The sequence below is a fragment of the Anopheles cruzii genome, chromosome 3 (genome assembly GCF_943734635.1).
Source record: "Anopheles cruzii chromosome 3, idAnoCruzAS_RS32_06, whole genome shotgun sequence".
Classification (NCBI taxonomy): Eukaryota; Metazoa; Arthropoda; class Insecta; order Diptera; family Culicidae; genus Anopheles; species Anopheles cruzii.
In genome coordinates, this window is record NC_069145.1 from 41,885,662 (window position 1) to 41,907,692 (window position 22,031).

At 49.7% G+C, this 22,031-nt stretch overlaps 1 protein-coding gene across 1 annotated transcript; it reads left to right on the forward strand.

The window, feature by feature from the left end:
* The first annotated feature begins 1,684 nt into the window (after nt 1-1,684).
* On the forward strand, nt 1,685-21,214 carry LOC128270426 (muscarinic acetylcholine receptor DM1). The gene is made up of 5 exons (XM_053007825.1): nt 1,685-2,195; nt 11,760-11,992; nt 12,073-12,425; nt 12,571-12,738; nt 19,711-21,214. The coding sequence occupies exons 1-5, from the start codon at nt 1,685-1,687 to the stop codon at nt 21,038-21,040; spliced, it is 2,595 nt and encodes an 864-aa protein (XP_052863785.1). The 3' UTR covers nt 21,041-21,214.
* Nucleotides 21,215-22,031: the final 817 nt, after the last annotated feature.

The following is a 22,031-nucleotide window of genomic DNA, read 5'->3' on the forward strand; positions in this document are numbered from 1 at the left end:
TTCGCGTGGTAAAAAACTGTTTAGCCCTCAGTCTGCATTACAACGTAAAGTCCCCCGAAACAACGTAAATGCGGTTCCTGCTGATTGCACAGTGACGGTGATTTGATTGGCTTTAAGTTTCGCGATAATGCAAGTTGAAAAACTTGTTAACATGCTGCCGAGGACTTGTTTAGGGCTGAGGCTTGTAACAAACAAATTAGTGCCGGCTACGATGTTACTGTTTGTGGATGATGCGCCAGTTCGTACCGTGAGTACTTATTCGGTTTTGTTCGCTCCCGCAGAGGTCAAGTAGTTGCTAACCCTAAGATAATTTGAAGATCTATTTATAATTGATCGTTTACAAAATGAGCTTGACTTAAAGGACAATACTGACAGGGTACTATTTCGAAAACGCTCATTAGACTGACCCGTAGCAGACTGGCCTTGAAGGTTCTTCCCGGATACAGTCTACCAGCAGCACGCTCAGTGACAAAAAAAACTTATGCTTAGGCTGATGCTATTAAAACCAAAAGCAGCGCTTATCGGTGAAGATGTGAATGTCGAAAAGCCAGGTTTGATCGAATGTGTACAGTTATGCTTCCAGTTTTCTTCGATTACCGTGATCCTGGTGCATCATGAGTTGTTGCGAAACGATAGAACGGTCAATAAAGAATATTTCCTGCAAGTTATGCGCAATTCGCCAGAGGCATTCCGTCACATACGCCCGGATTTGTGGGAAACCTAAAGTTGGCTGTCGCGCTCCTGCTCACACATCGTGGTTTCTGGGCGAATTTTTGCCCAAAACATCACACTAATAATGCCAAAGCTCCCGTATTCTTTAGATCTGGTCCCCTGTGACTTTTTCTTATTCCGGAAACTGAAGAAGGCTATGAAAGGACGACGCTAGGCTACGATTTGGGAGATAAAGGCGGCATCGACGATGAGCCAAAACACGTTCAAGCAAAATGGCTGTAGAAAATTGACTGATTATTCAAAATGGTCGAACTTTTCACCATAAGTTACTGACATGTGTAGCAACCTAACACCACAAAAAGTGTCGCAAAATTGTTTAAACACACCTCGTATTTTTGATAGCGACTGTCTCTGTAAGTCGCTATCGTATTGACAATACGTGATAGTGATAGAGTACGGTTTTGCTTAGCACCATCGAATGCACAGCGCTAGTCAAAACAAGAACCTTTAAACTGGTGTTTCCGAGTTAATTTTCCGAGCCTTCACCGTGGCCCCTGCGCAGAGGACAACGCAACTGCTCGGTTGAGTGTGAGGCCAACATACTGGCAGAAGATGCTGGTGCGATGTTCGAAGCTGGGAAAAGAGCCACAAACAATGTCGCTAATCGGCTTCGGAAACCCATTGGATATTCCCGTGGAACTTCAAACGCTGCTGACACTAGCCCGATGTTTATTCGCATAATTGGCAACCTGTGCGCTTGAGTACTGACACCACACGTTTCTTGATTTTGCAGGATGCGGCAGCAACCACAAGCAGTCGTCGGGTAGTGAGCCGAACAAGCAGCACTCAACAGTTGGCCTTTTCGTCGTCGTCGTCGTCGTCGTTCTCGGCACGGTTGAAGCACCGGTGGTCCACCACAATCTTCGACATTATCGTCAACGGACCGAAGCGATCGGTGGTTCCGTCGGGGCTACAGTGTTGCTGAGCCACCGGTACCGCCGGCTACCGGGAGATGGGCCGGCCATTCTACGATGATCCGGTCGAGATGTGGTTGTGGTCCTCGATTGAGCCGACCCGGCAGGTGGTCCGGCTCGCGGCCTCCGTGCCGGCGCCAACCCGGCCCACAACCACCACGGTCACGCTCGCCAGCCTGGAATCGATCGGCCTGGGCCGGCCGGGCTGGGCTGGGGCCGACCACCCGCCGTACGGCTACATGCAGCGGCTCAACATTTCCATTCACATCGACCCGACGGGCGCAGGACAGGGCAGCGGTGTCGGCTCGAGCATCGGGGACGAGCCGGACGGGGACGACGAGCAGCGGCTGGCCCTCCACAACTACTGGGCGCTGCTGGCAATTATTCTGGTATTCGGTACGGCCGCCGGCAACATTCTCGTCTGCCTCGCCATCGTCTGGGAGCGCCGGCTACAGAACGTGACCAACTACTTTCTGATGTCGCTGGCCATCACCGACCTGATGGTGGCCCTGTCGGTGATGCCGCTCGGGATCCTGACGCTGGTCAAAGGTAAGTCGGGTGGCCACTCTATTAGCACACTTCATGCGGTCCCACAGGGTGTGTGGGTTCGTTTGTTTCCACCTCGCTGGCCCGGCTCAACGTAACGCGCTACATCGATTATGCCGATTATTCGGTAAGGAATCGGATTATTTTGTAACAATCCGCCAGCGGGCGTGGGCCAGCCGACCAGCAAAGGACAGGACACACTCGCCCGATCGTGGCCGGTGCCACGGTCCGGTGGAGTGACCTGTTTGACCGGCCCACAAAACTTTCCTTTCCACCGGTCGGTCAAAGTTCGTTACAGATCATGAACATTAATTTACGTACGGCACGGCACAGGTACACAGGTAATGCCTTGCCACGATGGTGCTTCATATTTCCGGTAAATTGAATGCGCCGCTCCGTGCTGTAACGTGTCGTTCAGTTTTTAGCGTCTTGTAATGGAGTTACTGTACTTTGGTAGGTAGTTTTGCGGCCCCATGGCGAAGGTTCGCACAATGGGCTGGACGATGTTCCACGCCGTTACGTGCCCGGATCGCAGTGAATTGAGGAGTGGAATAATTACATTACTTTCCCGATTCTCGCCCCAGCAGCGAGCGCTCGAGAGGGACGAACCTTGGACGGGACGCGTACTTGAGCCGACCTTTCTCCGTGGCCATGGGAAGATGTGTGTCGTGACTTGCAATACTTTGCCCGCCGGAGACTTGTACGGGAAGCGGAAGAACGTGTGGCCGAGTGGCACAAGTCCGAGGGAATTTTGTTAGACTGAATTTGTGTTGGTGATGAATTGGGCAGTTGAAAACTGCTTACGTTCGTTCGTGGGGCCTTAGATCGACCCAACACACCCACCCACCCACGGCTGTGGGTGGTTTCGGTTGGAAAATTTTCGCAAAACACTATCATTTGCCAACCCGGCAGCAATTAGTCTAATTGCAGAACACGGGAACCGTAGTACGGGTACTTCTGATATTGCCCAAGGCACCGGGAAGCAGAGTGCCGAGTTCTCTACAGACGTGCTTTAACGAATGCATTTCCCCACGATGGTTGGACCGGAAATTGGTGCCGAACCAGCGTTGTCAATAAGCGGCGCTCTTTTTCGGTGTCGTACCATCCCAGGAAGTCCCAGGATGGCAGACCAAAGTTCAGCAAGATGGTTGCAGATCAAACTAATACAGAACCAGCGCAGTAACAATCCGAAACGGACTCCGTCCAGTGATGCACAGTGACCCGCAAGGCACAGGACGTATTGGTTCCGGGTGGCTCTCCTGCTGTTGCTGCGTTCTTCGGGAAACTTTTCCATCCGGCGGACCTAACGATGGGTGCGGCGTCAGCGTCCTCGTTTTCCCGGGGCTCATGGTGATTTGTGTGGCAACCGTCAAAGGAAATTAACACATCAAAGTGGCGCCTTTCCTAAAAGCAGCACTATTTTCGTCCGCTTACCACCGACGCCGACCACCGCACGGCACAATACCCATCTGCCGGGCGGCCACGGTGCACGATGGCCGGAAACTTCCATGCTAATGGTTCGCAAACAAAAGTTTGTGGGCAAGTTTTACTTTTGCCTTTGCCTATCCATAAACTACCGGTCGGTCGTAAGTTTAATTGTTGTTTAATTAAGCACGGCATCTACTAATATTTGGGAAGGTTACAATCTGTTATCTGTTTATTGCATATAAACTGGGGTGTTCAATAAGTTTTGCGGTTCAATAACAGAGGGGGCTGCTACTGGGCGAAATTTCGTTTGTGAAGTTTCATTTCGATCTATAAATTCATTTTATGTTTGCAAGCTATTAGTATCGACGTGTTATAGTATTTTTTTACAACGGAATAAATCAAGTATCGTGCAGTGACTGAATTGTTAGTTTTGGAAGGCTTAAAAGCAAAGAAATGCTGCAAGTATGTAAGAACTCTTCGCTTTCAATCAGTACATTAAAAGGGGTGTTTCGGAATTTAAACGAGTTCGTACAATCCTTAAAGACGTCCACGTCAAAGACGTCCAAAAACAGTAGCAACACGTGAAAAGAAAAAATAGAATCGTAGAAAAAATACAGGATATCTTATTGGAAAATCGTCGAATGACTGATAGAGATTTAGTAGAAGCGCAGGTATCTCATTGGGCAGGGCAACATTTGGCCCCTAGCGACATCCATCTGTTTCCATTTCTAAAACAATTCATACGTAGAAATCGTTTTCCATCAAATGATGAGATCATAACAGCTGTGCAAACGTGTTTTCCTGCCGTTTCAGTTTCTCACTTCAGGGAATTGGAATTCATAAATTGGATTCTCGTTGGAATTAGTGCATTGATTTCAGGTTGAACATGCTGAATAATAAAGTATGATAAAAATCATAAAATCGTGTTTTTCTTATCGAACCGCAAGACTTATTGAACATTTTTGTATGTATTAAGTATAGTTGTATTAGGTGTTGTATAGTTGCATTAATAAGTATTAATAAACCTTGGTGTGTGCGCTTAGTCTGCGTCTGCGTTTCAATGCGAAAAGAAGGTCAACAAGATCTCTGATCGCTTCCCTTCTATTCTACATCACCATAGGCTAGGCTATGTATTAATACATCAGTACAAAACATGAACATACACATGTAATAACTATGCAGTGTAAACAGTAAGAAGAAAGCACAGTGGGCAACCCGTACATAGGAATGGGTGCTCACAACAAGACCGCACGTTCGTCTACGCCCGTCATCTTGTAGCCAGGGATACTCCCGACGAAGTTCTTGACTGAAGAACATCCCGAGTACCAGTTGCGAATATCGAAGAGGACCGTCCTGTTGCCCACTAGGCGGTTTTCAAGTCGTTCTTACTCGGCCGTCTCTATGATCAACGGTCGTTCAGTTTCGATTTTCACACCACCAAGAGTTTCATATTGCTAGTCCTAAAGCATAAATACAACTAAGACACACAAACTACTGAGTGTTCAGGGTTTTTTTACTAAAGGAACCGGTCGTATTTATTAAATTCATTTTTTAGCGGTATTGCACGTAGCGCCGTTCGGTTGAAACCAAATGTCGTCCAAGTTTTCAGCTTCAATTTCACCGAAGAACCAATCATTGCTCGATAGCGTACGCCATCGACGGTTACGGCGGCTCCTTCTTCATTTTCGGCAGAAAAATGGACCGATGACGATGATGACAGTCGTTGCGTTGTGGGTGGATTGGCTTCTCTTGCACGACGTGGGGATTTTACGAACCCCAGAAACGACAATTCATCTTATTAACATAACTGCCGAGGTGGAAATGAGCTTAAATAAAATGAGCTGTTCAAATTTCGTACAGTTTGAGTTGAAGACTCATCGCTTTGGAAATAAGTTTTTATCATTTCACAATTTTCTGCAGGAGTGTAGCGTCCCAAGTTTAGTGGATTGCATTGTCCTCAACCCCTTTTTTGGCTCCCTCCGTGGAGCGTTGGCCAGCGTGGCGTTTTCGCTTGTTTTTCGCAAGGATTGAAGCGCCTATAAACCAAAACACCATCATCAGCGCCAGAAGCCAGTGTTGCCGGTTTTGGCCAACCTTCGCTCCGCTGTGCGCCTGGTGACGGAACTCTCTCTGTTGTGCTGCGCATTGTGTTTTGTTAGCGTTGTCCTTTTTTTTTTGGCGGTACCATCGCACGCGCTTGTGTGTGTGTGCGTGTGTGTGTCGTAATGTATTTTCATAGGACGAAAAAGGGGCCACCAAAGGCGTGCCGGGCTGACCTTTCGCGCCGACACTTAATCGATTACGAGAGCTACGGGAGCGTTTGGCGGAGTTTGATCTTCGTTTTTGAAGGCACGCCGTTTCCGCAACAATTCACTACAATGGGCCGTCTGTCGCCGCGCCGACATTCTATTTCGCAGCGCAGCGAAGTTACATCCGAAGCGCACCCCTCCTGATAGGGCTGGCCAGAAAACCACTTAGCACACTGTTGTCTGTTGTCCCTTTTTTAAAGTTGCGCTCGTCTTTTTTTTGCCTAAGGGTATAACGTGAATGTGTTTTTTTTTCTTCCCTCTTTTCGTTTGGTCACTTTGCACCAATTGTGCTGTAGGACTTTGATCTGCTTTTGGTCATTCGCCCGGTGGCCGCCCGGACAACGGCCACCGTTGCTTGGTTAATTAAAAAGGCCAAGAAAAAGTGGCAATTGTGGCTCACGAACCCTCGAAAGTGGAACCCTCCATAATCCTGGAAAAAACCGCCCAAAACCCACCGAAAAGGAAACGGACACGGGACGGGCACAGAAAGCGGCGGTTTGAACCAACGCTCCCGTTCGGGTGCCCTAGCATTCGTTCGGGTGACTCGTTCAACGCCTTGTCGCGGCGCGTCGTACCAAGCGCCAATCCAATCCGATGCCGCCGCATGCCGCCGGAATCGTTAAGCAATTTTCAGTGTGTTGTTTAAAGTCTATGCACACCTTGCCAGTCGTGCGCTCCGCACCAGTCGTGCAGCCGGGCTCCCAGCATGCCAACGGTATTGCGAATAAAATTATGTAAATTCGAATCATGAAATATTTATGCATCGGTTCCATGCTGTCGCCGTTTGCGCCACTGATCTCTGGCTGCCGTGGCCGTATGGCGAGCCGGTCAGGTCCTTCGCTCCGGTCCTGGGATGGCGACGTTCACGATGCGGCGCGCCCACCAGTAAGAGCTTTAATCCGTCGTCCTCCGTCGTGCCGAGGGCCACATCGCGTTGACGATGGAAAGTGGGCCACCAACCGGTTACACTTGTCACTTGTAGCGCTGCTGCGAGAGCGAGTCTCGGCGGACCGTGGACCACCCCGCTTACCGGCGGTTAGGTGTCGAACCCCCCCGACGGCGGCGGGTGGCCATTTGATGGCAACCGAAAAGGCTGTCAAACGTTGAGTGACAGATACGCACGCAAATCTCGACTACGGTTTACGGGTTGGCGTTCGCACCGCTACCCACCGCGCACCGCGCACTATCTTGCGGTCCTTTCTCCGAGCACCTCCGGTGGATGATGGGAAGGATGAAAAATGGATTTAGCTTACAGCGCCGCGGTTGCCCCATCATCCGCCGCCGCCGCCGCCGCACGACGGAACCCACGCGGATGCCGGAAGCCAACGACCAACGCACCAGCCACAACAACAACACACCCGCACTATCACACCGCAACCCGCACTTCCGTTTGCTACGCTCTGCTTCGATAGTCTGCCGGCGGGGTTCGAGGCGGAAGTTACTGGAATCATTTATGCGCGCAATTGTTTTCGCTTGCCAGAGGTTTAATTAATGATGTTGTGGGTGTGGGCACGGCTTGGTCGGGCCGGAGGGGTCTGGCGGCGGTGGTTGGCGGCGCAACAAACAGTAAACCATCGCCATCATCGCCATCGGCCAACGGTAACTGCGTCGGGTGAAAAATGGGCCAACGGCCGACTCTCGGCTGTCTTCGGGGTGTCAGAGCCTTGGGCCCGGCCTTGATCACTCAATCGATCACGCCGACAAGACGCCTTTCTTGGGCAGGCCCCAGGTGGGCCATTTAGTGGCCGGCGCCATCTCGCGCAACTGAGCTGCACTCCTTTGCAGCAACAGGTCCTAAGAAAGTTATTTTATCTCGAGCCACTTACATCGAGTGTCAGCAAAGCAAGGGCGTGGATATAAAATGCGCAAAAATTGTGGGGATTTTTGTTTCGTTGGAAAACATCAAAACTATAGAGGAGCTTTTGGGTTTCGCGAGGTTCTGAGATGAGATCCACAATTTTGGACCATAAATTGCAAACGTATATCGTATCGTATCGCAAACGTATACGTATATCCGATTTTCGATTTTTTTTGTGGCGTTATGTAGGTACTTATGTCACTCACTTTCGGTGACAATTTCGGCCATTTTGAATATTCAGTCAATGATATTTGATAGCTGTCTTGCTTGGACGTGTTTTGGCTCATCGGCGATGCCGGCTTGATCTCCTAAATCGTATCGTAGCGTCGTCCTTTCATGGTCTCCTTCAGTTTTTGGAAGAAGAAACAGTCACAGGGGGGCAGATTTAGAGAATACGGTGGCTATGACATCATTAGTGTGTTGTTTTGGCCAAAAATTCGCGCAGAAACCACGCTGTGTTAGCAGTAGCGCGACAGGCAATTTTAGGTTTCCCACAAGTCCGGACATTTGTGACGGGTTGCTTCGGGCGAATTGCGCATAACTTGCAGGAAATATTCTTTATTTTATTTTTATTTTATTTTATTTCATTTATTAATTGACCGTTTCATCCTTTAGTAACAGCTTATGATGCACCACGACCCTGCAATCGAAGAAAACTGTAAGCAAAACTGTTTACAATCGACCAAACCTGGCTTTTCGACGTTCACATCTTCTCGGCCCTCTGACATTTTTTTGAACCAACGATAAGCGCTGCTTTGGGTCATAATAGCTTCATTATAAGACACAGTCAACATTTCGAAGGTGTCCGCACTTCTAATTTCGTTTTATACACAAAATTTGATAAAGATTTTTTACCATCAATTTTTTGGAAGAGACAAAAAACGCCGATGAGCCAAATCTTGTCCAAGCAAAACAGCTCTCAAAAATTGACTGCATATCACTTCTGAGTGTCCTTTTCATAATCGCAAGTGGTTAAATCCCGGCCAGAACAACACGTAATGTGGGTGCTTTTGAACAAAATACAGTGGCAGTGATTTGTAAGTACTCTTTGGCATAAACTTATTGATTCGATTTTAATTTCGACCACTGTATTCCACTTCAATTTTAAGTCATTCTCTAGTTTACTTTGCTTTGTCAGCTCAACCCTCAAGCGATCGAGGGAGTGTTTGATAACTCTCCCTTTTGCATTCTCCAATCCATGTTAAAATGCGTATGGTGATGTCAACAAAGCATATTTTTGTGGACTTTCACAACCAATGAGAAGATAACCGTAAGGGTTTCAGCCAGTTTACTGTAGCGGTCGCGTACAAAAACAACAAACCAAACTTATTAAATATTATAGACGTGTAGGCGAAACTTCAGCGTCTGTAATGGGCGACGATAACTCATGATTAAAACGTTTTACGTTTAATAAAAAAACTTCCAGCTGCAGATTGAACAGCGAAACTGCGTGCTTCGCCAATTACACTTCCCTAATGTCGTGTCGATTTTTTACCTGTTTTGGTTGTAGCTGGAGCGATGGCAATTAAAGTTACAGTGTTTTTTACTTTAGAGTGATAAGTCCCAGAGGACAATATTGGCTTTTTTCCCCTTATTTCCTTTTTCCGGAAAAAACCCTCAGTTTACGGCCAATTACTTCAAGTATTTGGTCAAACTGCTAAACGCAATCGCAGTGCAATCGCAATCGTTTACCAATCGGGGTTTCATTCTTCTTTTGCTGAACCAAAAATAATTTACATCTTTTGCCCTTCATTATTGTGCCTGTGCAACGACGTGTGTACAGCGAAAGGTTCATCAAAGCTAGTAGGTACCTCACCTGGATGGTACCACTTGGTAAAGAGTTGGCTAAAACTGTTGGCGTGTATCACTGGTTCATTCAATCCATGCAATGGGTTAATGTAATTGAAATCGTTCCACTGAAGCCCACTCTGACCAAATATGATACGAAAGCGTAGTAAAGCGTAGCAAAGCACAGCCGTTTACGCGGGATTTGTTTTGAAAAGCTTACGCCCGGTCCGGCTCGGATGGTACATCGATGATATATCGACTATATGAGGCATCGATAACCCATCGCCCGATAAACGGTGATAGTGAAGTGCCATTACACGCAGTAAATATGCGTTTCAATGAATTATGGGCCCCGGCCACAGTACAGACTGTTTGTATTTAAGCTCGGCCAGCCCGACGGAGCCAGCACACCGTGCGATTGAAGTGCCGGATAAGCCGACCCCGGATGTAAGCGCACTTTATCGCCAGACGAAAATACAATGAAGGTCCTTCGATTGAACCAAAGCCCACGGCGGGCTACCCGAGTAGGGCCATAAAATCTGCTTTAATTAAAGCGATTCGCTGACGTTGCCAACGGTGAACGCATGGCGGCCGTCGCTGGTTTGTGACGTGGAAAATAAATCTGGAAGGCACAAGCAATTGAAAACACAAGGAATCGATTAGATGTGTCCCAAAGGTGGCACTTTTGACATCGGCCCAGCGAAATCGAAATCCAATATCGGGATGGCAACTTTGGCCGAACACATACCAGATTGCGAATACCAATCCAACCGTCGCCGTTAAATGGCGTAAATAGGGGCGTCAAAAGGGTAGGCGTTTAATTGGTTTTCAGCGTCGTAAACGGCGCAAGGTCCCTTTAGGTCCCGCACACCGCAGTTCGCAGTTTAGCCGACAAAACGTGCCGTTGCGAGGACTAATTAATTACCATCTCGCCAAATCAATCGCCGAAGGATCAAAGCCGCTCATTTTACCGAGAAGGGCGTTAGCGATGCGAATCCAACGCCATGGAACGCCGTTACATTGCCCGGTGAACGTAAAGTGTGTTGGTGAATGTCGTGGGTCCAGTATCATGGGTCCAGTATCCGCATTTAATCATCCGCGAATTTCCTGCACAACGGCTAAAAGCTGAGTCTACGGGCTGACCTGGGAAGCTGGCAGAAAATGGGAACTTGTAAGCTCATCCCGCTACCCAGCATTTTCCAATTTCCGATGCGAAAGAACAAACAAAATCCTGGTTAAAGTTTGCGAACCCAATAAGAAGTTAGATTATTTTTAAGCTCTGAACCGCCATTTTTATGGCCTGGCTATGCTCTCTTACGATAAGCCTGCTATCGAACAAAGCCGGCCACCGAAGCACCGTAAAGTAGTAACTCACTGATGATTGCATTTTGACAGTCGGCGAAACGTTTCCGATCGCCGACCGTGGCTTTCCCACAGTTTTAATAATTCCGAATGATTTTTATTGTTATTATGTGTAGTTCCTGGATTATTGGAACCGATCTACATGATGCTATCAAGCTACGCTTTCAATTGTGCCTCTCAGTTCGTTCCTGATGTAGTTTTCCAAAACAGCACAGAACTTACGACATCATAGTTTCATAATTTCATCTTCACAGGCAAACATTTTATTTTTTGTGTTGTCATTTTACGAACTCGTGAGTCGCAATAATATAATGAAAGATAATGTACATTAATCTTCTTCTTCTTCTTTTGGCGCTACAACCGCTGAGCAGTCTTGGCCTGGCACCAGAGACAATGTTAATCTCTGATGCTCTTCTGTAACATTTAATTTTTTTACGGACGGGATTGTTAGCCCCGCGCCAACCCCCCTGTCACGCCGGTATCGGGAATCGAAACCATGGCCGGTTGAGTTACAACCGATCCCGGGATTCGAACCACGGCCAGCTGCGCTGACAGCGAAGAGCGTTACCGACTGCTCTATCAGCGGGGGTTAACATTAATCAGCGGGGGTTAACAATGTACATTAATGCTACGGAATTTTATTCGACCGTCACGCGAAACGGACTATTAAAGTCATCCATTGGATGGATTACTGATTACTTTTTACTGCTTTTTACTACATCATTTGCCATGTAATTCATCCAGCAAAACCTCTTAAACTAAGCGCTTCAAACCATCCCGACATTATCGAACGACTACACGCGTGTATTTCCGTTTCCGTAGGCCACTTCCCGTTGCAGTCGGAGTACTGTCTGGTGTGGATCTGCCTGGACGTGCTGTTTTGCACTGCGAGCATCATGCACCTGTGCACCATATCCGTCGATCGGTACCTTTCGCTGCGCTACCCGATGAAGTTTGGACGCAACAAAACCCGGCGCCGGGTCGTCCTGAAGATCAGCTTCGTGTGGCTGCTATCGATCGCGATGAGTCTGCCCCTCAGTCTGATGTACTCGAAGGTGAGTGACGCCTCGCCCGTGCTTCCTCGCCAGCAGCAGCCTGATGACCCTCGATCGATTCTATCCCCTCTCGTCGGCAGAACCACGCGTCGGTGCTCGTGAACGGGACGTGTCAGATTCCGGATCCGGTCTACAAGCTGGTCGGGTCCATCGTCTGCTTCTACATACCGCTGTGCGTGATGCTGATCACCTACACGCTGACCGTGCGTCTGCTGGCGCAGCAGAGTGAAAACCTGGGCGGTGTCGGCAGCGGCGGCGGCTGGTCCAGCGGATGGCTGGGCCAGGCCCCGGCCTTCGATCGGCGGAACACCTGGAAGCGGATCATCAAGCTGAGCCTACCGTCGGCCCCGAACCAGCACGCGCACTCGGCGGCATCGACCGACACCGAGCTGTCCACGTTGGACAATCACGACCTGTGGTTGCTCGAGTCGAGGTGAGTGGCTTCCGGCGCGCCCTTTCGGCCAACTTTGGTAAACTTGGTTACGATGTACGGTTTCCTTTCGTATCGGTACATCCTGCTCCAAGAAGATGCCGTAGAATGCACCGGGACCGACAACACACTTTTCCCAACATTACAGCATACCCGAGCCGAGCTCCATTACCATGACTGCGATGCAGCGGTTCGGCGAAGAAATGCTGAAACTTTCCCAGGGCCTGGAGTCGGTGGCACAGCACGGCGATAGTAACCGAGCGATAAGCGAACCCCCACGGCCGGTGTCAACCTGCCCACCGACAGGCTCGTTTAGGTAAGTGAAGAAGTTTGAAGATTGAAACAGCGCACCCGTGGTGCGTTGTTCCGGCTTCCATGCACCGGTAGTACCGTTGCACCGCTACCTACCTACCGACCTACCTACCTACCTACCATTCAAATTTGAAGCCCCGAAGACTCTGGAGGGCGAACTTTTGGCGAACGTGCCCTTTTCGGTTTTATTTTTGTACAGCACAATGGCGTCCTCGGAAGTGAACCCACCGAGTCGTCAGTGAAGTTTGCAGTTTGAACTCCCTTGCTGCTCTTGATGTGCGGCAATTATTTGTGTTATGTCATCGCGAGCGGTTACAGTTAAGCGAGGAAAGCTAATTAGAGCTCTTCGCAGTGTCAGACCCCAGTCAGACATGAGTTTAATGAGCGCAAACAAAGTTCCACCGCGAAGTCTGTTAAACGAGTTAGACGAGCAAATAAAGCGAGGAAAACCGCCCAGATTGGAGGTTTTGGAGAGAGTTTTCCGAGATTTGCCGAAAACATCGTTGGTGCCGCTGGATGGGCGGTTGGAAAAAATTTGACCGAACGATTGGTATCAGACAACGACGATAACCCAACTTAGGCAGCATGACTCCATATATTCTTAATGTAACTTGCCCAGTAATACTTATTGATGAAGCCCACCAAATAAGCTTCGTTGCATTTGACGAATAAGTAATTTTTAGAATGTTTCTAAATTCTAATAACATTTAAAAGCAACAGCACAAGAGTTGAAAACTGTCCCCTTGGCAGTTGCTTACAATTTTTAGCATACTCCTTAAAGTTGTTCCAATCGCCTCAATCGTTCTGCTGAAAGCACTCGGACCAAGTTTTGCTGCCCCCAAAGTTCTGTTAGCCACTTTTATTCTTTGACATGGATTTGCTTTCACTTGGGCCCTGTTTATTGTCTTCCTTTAGCCGACAATAGTAACCGAAAGCCGATGCTTCTGTTTTTTGTTAGCAGATCAAAACAAGATTGTGGGTTCCCCTCATTGAGCGGCCCTTTGGCATAGAAATGCGGTTTCATAGATACTGGTCGTGGCAAAAGTTTCCGCGTTTATTTTAATCATTTTCTCAGTCTGTTTTTTTCTGCTTCTGCAAATAATGCTTCGGTTTTACTGTTGCTAGCCTGTTGTCTTGCGTGGTTTTGAGGGACATTTAATAATTCCATTGTCGTTAGCTTTCTGTGATCATCGGTCGAAGAAATACTTTTTCAAGTAACTGTCGGATGCTGCTTTGTAGGTCTACTTTTTTTTCTAGACCCAAAAGAAACTCAAAACTCCTTGTGTCAAGTACTTGCATTACGGAAACACAACAAATGAACAGCGTACAAAGTAGATGATACGTTGATTTTTATCGTTTTGGTTGAATAGGGGTCGTTGCTTAATATGGAGTCTTTTTCTCAATCACTTGTGCTGTGTTCTAAGCAGGAATAAGTCAATTAGGTAATGAATTAATTTGAGGGCGACCTCAGGTTAAAGCATTAACCACCTAAAGAAGATCCTCTTGGGATCTGTTGCAGGCAGCATGCTCACATTTAATCCACTTTAAATCGCCCAGAATTCTTCACATGTGGTCGAATTCGTCACCTTTTACTAATGCAGTCGTTTGATTTGCTTCTCGGGTTTATGTGGCCTCTTAAGGCTTTTTTTAATGAAGTAAAACTGGACCATAAGTTATCAATGCGTTGGTTATCTGTTGATACTTCACAGCCTCAGCTCGAATGGTTGCCGAATTATACCGAATGTCAGCGATCAGTTACGACACCAGCACGATGAATTCCACAAAACTTGAACGTGAAAACAGCATCAGAACCTTCAGCGTCTGGCACTCGACTTAGCTCTCGAAAATCTGCAAAATAAACGACGGTCGCGTTCTGCTAAAAGAACTGCCCGGCACGACGTAAAAAGTAAGACAAACTGTTATGCCAACGAAACGGTCAGAGGTAACTAGATTTTCTATAGCGTTGGTCTGGTTGTTTCCTTTCCGTCCGAATGCACACAAATAGTGTCACGTAGTAGTGCGCCCGGCCGAACGAAACGTCATCAAAAACTTCGGCAGCTCGGTGAAGAAGGTTAACACTCGGTAAATCAATCACCCGGACCGACAGACGGCCCGACCGGTTGGCCGGGATCCGTAGAAATCGAATTCGGAGCTTCGGGAGTTTACGCCCGTTTCCCGTTTTGTTTTATTCGTTGCAATCGATTGAATTATGGTTGCCTCTTTGATGGTGTCGTAACTTACCCCACTGATGAATGAGTCTGACGATCGCCGTTGACGCTCTACAGAGCCCCACGGCGGCAACACAAAAGGGTGAAACATGATTTTTACATGCATCATCGGAAAGCATATTTGCTCGGTTTAATTGAACGGGATCGACGGGCGTCTAAAATTAAGGTCCAGTGTTTGCGTTACCGACCGCTCGCCGGCTGGCTCGCTGCACGCCGGACACCGACGACCGGGTGATTGAACCGGTCCGGTTAATGGAAGGATGAAAAAAGGACGAATCAATAAACTATATTTCGCAGCCGAATAGGGAGGGGCCCGTCTGCTAGCGTAACATAAATCAATCACCCATCGGCCCGAGGGGGGGGGGGGGGCGATGAGATCGGATTGTCGGGGAGCTTCCGTGCCCGAGCCTGCCACAACACCACTGCTACTGGACGGACCGGGAAGGACGAGCACCAGGAAAGGCAACATATCAAATTAGCCCGGAGCAATCGGGCTCCGCGTCAGGGATGAATGGGATGCCAGAGTGTGCACGGGACCGATGTCAACATGGCCAAGGACACTCGGTGTCCTCGCGTCCCGTGTCTCGCTGAGACGCTGTTACTGTGTGGCTTTTCGCCACTCGTGTGTAGTGTGCGCTAAGCTTATGTGCACATAATCGGCCCGAGCCGCTAATGGTGATGGGGGGGGAGCGTGGGGGCCTGCCCCTTGGTGGGGTCTGGTTCCGTTGTATGCTGCTGCAGGACGCGCCCCGCTCGATGGCGACATTATCCGGTGCGCCCTGCGCAAAAACAGCGTATTATTTTTGTGGTTTACGCGAACTTTGCTCTTTTGCGCTTCCTAGCACTAGTGTCTCCGGTCGGCTCTTATCGTGGCCACTTTTTAGGTGGTGGGCATGGAGGGGGATATGAGAGAAGAGGGTGGCGACGGCTGACTGATGATATCGAGTTACAGGCGTTGTCGGCGAACCGAAGAGCCTTCGGTTTTTGCTGCCTTTCTCCGTGTTACCCGGGGAGTCCGATCTTACGAAAAGGGCCCCGCGAACATCCGAAGGACCCTTAGCCGTGGGAATCGGGTGACAGTAATAACGGAAGCGTTATGAAAACCGCGCCACGATACCGATTCGTTTACTGGCCGCCGGTGGAAAATCCTGCCAACAATTAAATTGCGAACAGCAACGGCGTACCTCGATTTGACCAGCTGAGCAACCCTTAATCCGGCCGTTTGGTGGGATTTCATTCGGAGCAGGAGAAAACACACACAAAGAGGGAGAGAGAGTGAGACGGGGAGCAATAATTCCGATTCGCACTCGTAAATGCGGCTTAAGCAGTGTAAGCAAATTAATTTTGCAAAAACAGGAACGGGAACCGAGAAAATGGCGTCGGTTTGATGTGCGTCAGGCAGTAATAAAGGGACATCCATACTGGCAGGTTCCTCCAGCGAATGCGATAAACTCATCACGACACTCATCCGAAATGTGATAAATTCGCGCGCGCACACACACACGCACGTGGGCCGCCACCCACCGTCGATTTGTCACCATCCGCCGTGTCACACGTGACACGTCGCACGTCGGAGTGGCATGGCGAGACCACTGCGATAACGAATCGTATTACACTTATCGTATTTACAACAAATTCAATTCGCCTTTGATGGCCCCCGTTGGCTGGTTGGCTCCGGGTTACTCCGACTCCCGGCTCCCGCTGCTGGAAGCCACAGTCAGTGATGATGTCATCAGAGTAGCAACCGCGGAACGGCTTGCCCTTTGACCTGAGACTCTGTGTTTCAGTAATGTTGTTGCCGAGATGTTAGGGCGTGTTAGTGGAAATTAATCAGTCCCAGCATTAGCACCGGTGTTAGGTCAGTGCGAACGTTATGGCGGCGTCTTTTGGCCTGGGGTGCGTTAGGTATGAGTAAGGCCCTTTTAAGTATGTGCTCCTTACAGAACAGAAGCGCTTCCATGCGGGCTGTCAGCAAAGCTTTTCAGTGCCAGCTCCGTAGATCTCACCTCATCTTTGGTAGGGCCTTGAGCTTCGTCAGACTTCCGATTTCCGATGCTTCTTGTCATTGGGTTTTCATGCTATGGACACAGCAAAAACACGTTAAACACACTGGCCGAACCCTTAGCACTATTTGTTTGTTGAAGCCTTGTTGCAGATACTGCCGATGAGATTTCCTGTACACTACCAAACTTGCTAGGCAAAAAAACATTAGTACCTTAAAAATAAACGGCTTACGCAACGGCATTTCAACGGCTGAACCAATCAGGCGATTTGTCTCTTTTACCACGATGGCTCATGTTACCACGAATCCAGTAAGCAACCTTTTTTGATTTGGTGTCAAAATCAAATTCTATGCGAAAGGCTTCGTTGCCAATCGGGGAATATGGTTATAATCCTAAAGACTATTTCAATCTAGCAACGTCCAATCCTGGATAGGAATTCACATCTCCAAGAATGGTAGTTCGAATGGTTCGAAGAGCAAACTTATGACGTTCAAATATTATTTGGATTTTATTTCGTGTCCTGGCACAGCCATTTGGAGCAGACGAATGTTTCTTCAAGTTGCTCGATTACAAGATCCCAAGAACTTCTTCTTCACCTCATGGTTGATGATAAAAATAACGAGCTATTCTCAGCCCGTCTATTAAATGAAAAAAAGAGAACCAGCTTTACACTTCAAATTGACGAGAAATTTGCCGCTTCCGTGAATATCGTACGACGTAAACTACGCACTGCTCGGCAAGTCTAGCCACCTGGCCCCCCAAGTAAGGGCGATTGTAAAAAAACAGTATCGCATTGTATCAGCCCAACATGTGTTGGGGAAACCTGCGTCATTCTGAGAAAAAGGGCTCACGACTGATCGAGTCGTCGGTCGTGGGGCTCAATTACGGCCAGAAAGAGGTGAACAATACTCCTAAAACCCTCGGCAAGCCTACGCTCAGCACTGAACAACAAAGGCGGTCTGATCGTGGGATGCGGTTCTAGCATGGAACTGGCAAGCGGTGTGACCTTTCAGAGCCCGAAACCCCACCATAGCTTGGTGAAGGAAGCAATCATTCGTAAAAAAAGAAACGCTTCCACCCCACGCACAGGATAATGCACCCATACACAGAGGGACTCGAAGAGGGCGAGATGAATGTTTTGGAATATCCATCACAATGCCCCGATCTGCCAAATATCGGAAGTAGGTGGTCTTCTGTTACTGATGAAATTTTGAGTCACCGAAAGGACCCCACGTTACTTAGCAAAATTAGCTGACGTAACAGTCCGGTCAGTAAATTGATACCCCTAACCTACCGCGCCGTTTGATGCAATGGCATGTATTGTGGATACTAGGTTTGGTTTTGTAGTAGGAACTTTTGTGGGTATATGCCATCGCGAGCGCGCTATACATTTGTTCCTTCTTCCTGCTAATTCGTGGATGCCACGTCAAAAGAATTGTTCATCTTTTGAAGCAAACCAATTAGTCATTCAATTTTCGATTTCTTCGTAGGCATCGAAGTGCTCCTCAGCCAATGCGTGTCCTATCGCTGAAAATGATACTGATAATCTGAAGACGCCAAGTCTGGGGTAGTAGCTCCCAGCCAAGTGATTTGAATGTATCTTGAACCAATCTTACCTTGCAAGGGCATTGTCATGGAACAACATTATCTTACCGTGTCTTCTGGTCCACTCTAGTCGTTTTTCGATCCATGCATGGTTCAAATTGATCATTTGTTGTCGATAGCAATTAACGGTTTCACCAGGTTTTAGGAGCTTGTGGTTCACCACACCTTTCTGGTCACAGCATTGTCTTTTTGCCGAATCGATCTGGTTTTGCAGTCGAAGTTGGTGGCGCCTATTTTTCAATCTTCTGGGTCTTTCCCAGGACCTTCAAGCGTATGGATATGGCGTATAGGGACACGTTTAGCTGATCCGCGAATTGTTGTTGCGTTTGCGAGTCGTTTTCGTCCAAAAGTTCTTGTAAATTCAGCGTCCTCGGTCTTTTTTGGAGTCTTCCGACGCTCTTTGTTTGTTGAGTTAAAATCGCCATTTTTTTAAACCGCTCAAAGGACTGCGATCTTCCAAGAGCATGATCACAGTAAGCTTCGACAAGCATTTGATGCGATTCCGTGGCAGTTTTCTCTTCAGGGTAGCAAAAAATCAATGATCCCCGCGAAACGTCATTTACAGGCACAAAAGTCGACATGGTCTAACCGTTTCAATGATAAGTTGCAAACTAAATTTATAAGTGGCAGTTTTGGCAGTGTTGCCAAAAAGGCATAATAAGAAGTACGAAACTGCCAGCTAGACACACAATCCGATTTCATTGGTCTAGAACCTGGGTGAGGTGGATTGTCCACAGCTGGGGGGAACCCGGATTGTCAGATAGTTTAATATGAAAAAGGCCTCCACCCCAAGTGGGGGCAGTTCCGTCAATCGGTTTGATGTGTGAACTTCCACCACAGCTTTCGGAAGCACCCAACGGACGATCTCATTAGCTACTTGTACACGGCCGCTTGACTTATCGCACCGCGTGACACATTGTGTTCCCCTTCCCTCCTACCCCACCTCTCTCCCACCGCAAAAACTACCAACTCGCGGTAATTAGCAGCCCCCGGACCCGGGCCATTTGTCAGCCGTCACTAGCAGCGCGATTAGCCCTCATGCCTGTTGTTTCGTGCCACGAACTTCCGGCCCACTGTGGAACGCTCCGTAACACCTGGGGTTGGAATGACCCCCCTGTTTTGCCTTTTTCTTTCCGGCAGGAAGAAACCACCCCGCAAGGGTTCGCCGGAGGAAAGCGCACCGGCGACGACGAGGACGCAGGCGGCGCTGGCGAAGAAGCGACGCAGCTCGACGTCGGCCTGGCTCCACCGGCGGAACTCGGGCACTCCGCCGCCGGTGCGCCTGGCCCGGAAGCGCTTCAAGAGCCTCCCGCACGCCATACCGCCCCCGGAAGCGGACGACGACATCGAGGTGGACGAGCGGTTCGTGCAGGAGCTGCTAACGGCGGGGATGCGTGACGACACCACCGGCCACTGCCGCCGTTCCGCGGCCGACGAGGGCTCGCTGGACCGACCGGCGGACGACGCGGACGGTGACAGCGAGGGTGCGCCCGGTGACGGTGGTCCGGCCACCGGCCTGCGGCTACCGCCGCCCTGCAAGTGTCCGTTCTTCGGTGAGGGCGCCACCAACCGGCAGCAGTACCTGCGGCCGGCGGAAATTAAAATCGTCAAGACGACGTCCGACTACAGCGCGGCGGTGGCCGGCGGCGACAGCCTCGTCTACAGCACCATCTCCATCTCGTCCGGCTCGAACGTGGCGTCGCAGGCGGTCTCGCGCTCCATCTCCAGCAGCCTGTCGACGCTGCCGGCCTCGGCCCTGGTGTCGCACAGCCGGAAGTGTAGCGGCGGTGGAGGCAGCATGGCGAAGGGCATGTCGGTGGTGACGTGGGACCAGCGGCGCCACCAGCGGCGCGGTTCCAGCTTCGGCGGGGCACGCACCTCGCTGCTGCTGACCCCGACGAAGGCGAGCGCCTCGAGCGTCTCGCTGCGGCGCTCCATAAACCTGCGTCACTCGCAGGGCGTTGGCGGTAGTGGCAGCGTCAGCAATGGCGGCACCGACGCCACCAGCGTCCCATTGCGCTGTGGGCCGCCCAAGAAAAACAGTTCCTCGCCCTGCCTAATCCAACACCAGACAGGCGGGCTGGGCGGCTCGGTGGCCGGGGGACCGGTGAGCACGGTCCGGGCGCACCACTCGCGCAACTCCAGCATGATCTCGCGCAACTCGTCGCGCCACGGGCGCATAATCCGGCTCGAGCAGAAGGCGACCAAGGTCCTGGGCGTGGTGTTCTTCACGTTCGTCGTCCTGTGGGCCCCGTTCTTCGTGCTCAACCTGCTGCCGAGCGTGTGCGCCGACTGCGAGGCCAACATCGACCAGTGGGTGTTCGAGTTCGTCACCTGGCTCGGCTACGCCAGCAGCCTGGTCAACCCGATCTTCTACACCATCTTCAACAAGGCGTTCCGGGACGCGTTCCGGAAGGTGCTGCTGTGCCGGTACGGGTTGAAGGCGCGCTCCTGGCAGCCGGCCAGCTAGCAGCACACGGTCGCGTCCCGGCTGGCCAGCAGCGAACCGCTCTAGCGCCGCGCCGCCCGCCCTTCAGCCAACTCCAGCCAGCCCCAAAGGACGACGCTCGGGCGTGTAGGGTAGCGTTTTGATACTTCCTGGACCTGCGGGCTCCTCCCCGGACGTGGTAGATGTAACAGGACGGAAATGTCCGTGTGTATGTATGTGTATGTGTGTGTGTGTGTGTGTAGAGTTACATAGCAATAAATGTTTTATAATCTCTTCGCAACCACCGGTGGCGTCGTCGAACTTTTCTGCGAACCGGGGAATGTGGCAGGGAAGTCCCCAAACCAGGAGTTGATGACGGCGACGAGGGATAATCCCTTTGCCGGCTGCGGTAAGTATACGCTTCGCTTCGGGGAGATCCGGTTCCAAAAGAGGACAGCCCGGAGCTAACGCTTGAAGTCCGACGGACCTCCGGACTTTGGGGCGCACTAATCTCCGGTCTCTCTGAAAAACTGCGTTTCGACGATCATCCCGCACGGTCCGAAAAATAAGTTCTTCCACAAGAGTTTGGTTGTAAAATGCGCGCAGAGTTCGGCGGTCGGTGGTCGGCGCCGTGACAGCTGTTCACCTTGCAAACTTAGCTCAATGTTTTGTCCGTGGTAGGAAGCGATGCCGTGCGGCAGCGTTAGCTCACAAACAAGATCGTGGTGATGATTCTGGAACGGTTATGGCCCCTTTTGGGATGTGCGTGATGTAATATTCATCGACAATCTTGAGAAGAGAAACCCCATCAACAGTGAATATAGCGTTATTGGAGCGTTTGAAGTCCGAAATTCCAAAGAAACACCTAGTCACGAATCAATCAAAACAATGGCAAAACTATATTAATTGAGCTCCGAATCGCTCCCACTTGCATCGTATTCGCCTAATTTGGCTCCCAGCGACTAGTGGCTATTCGAAGACCTGAGGACTATTTTACGGCAAAAGATAAACATCGTTCTACGAAAGCTCGGTA

Excerpts from the sequence above, each read along its gene's own strand:
- LOC128270426 (XM_053007825.1), top strand. The coding sequence starts at position 1,685 with ATGGGCCGGCCATTCTACGATGATCCGGTCGAGATGTGGTTGTGGTCC. Across the intron at positions 2,196-11,759 it reads GATCCTGACGCTGGTCAAAG|GCCACTTCCCGTTGCAGTCG; the intron begins GTAAGTCGGGTG and ends CCGTTTCCGTAG. Across the intron at positions 12,426-12,570 it reads CTGTGGTTGCTCGAGTCGAG|CATACCCGAGCCGAGCTCCA; the intron begins GTGAGTGGCTTC and ends CCAACATTACAG.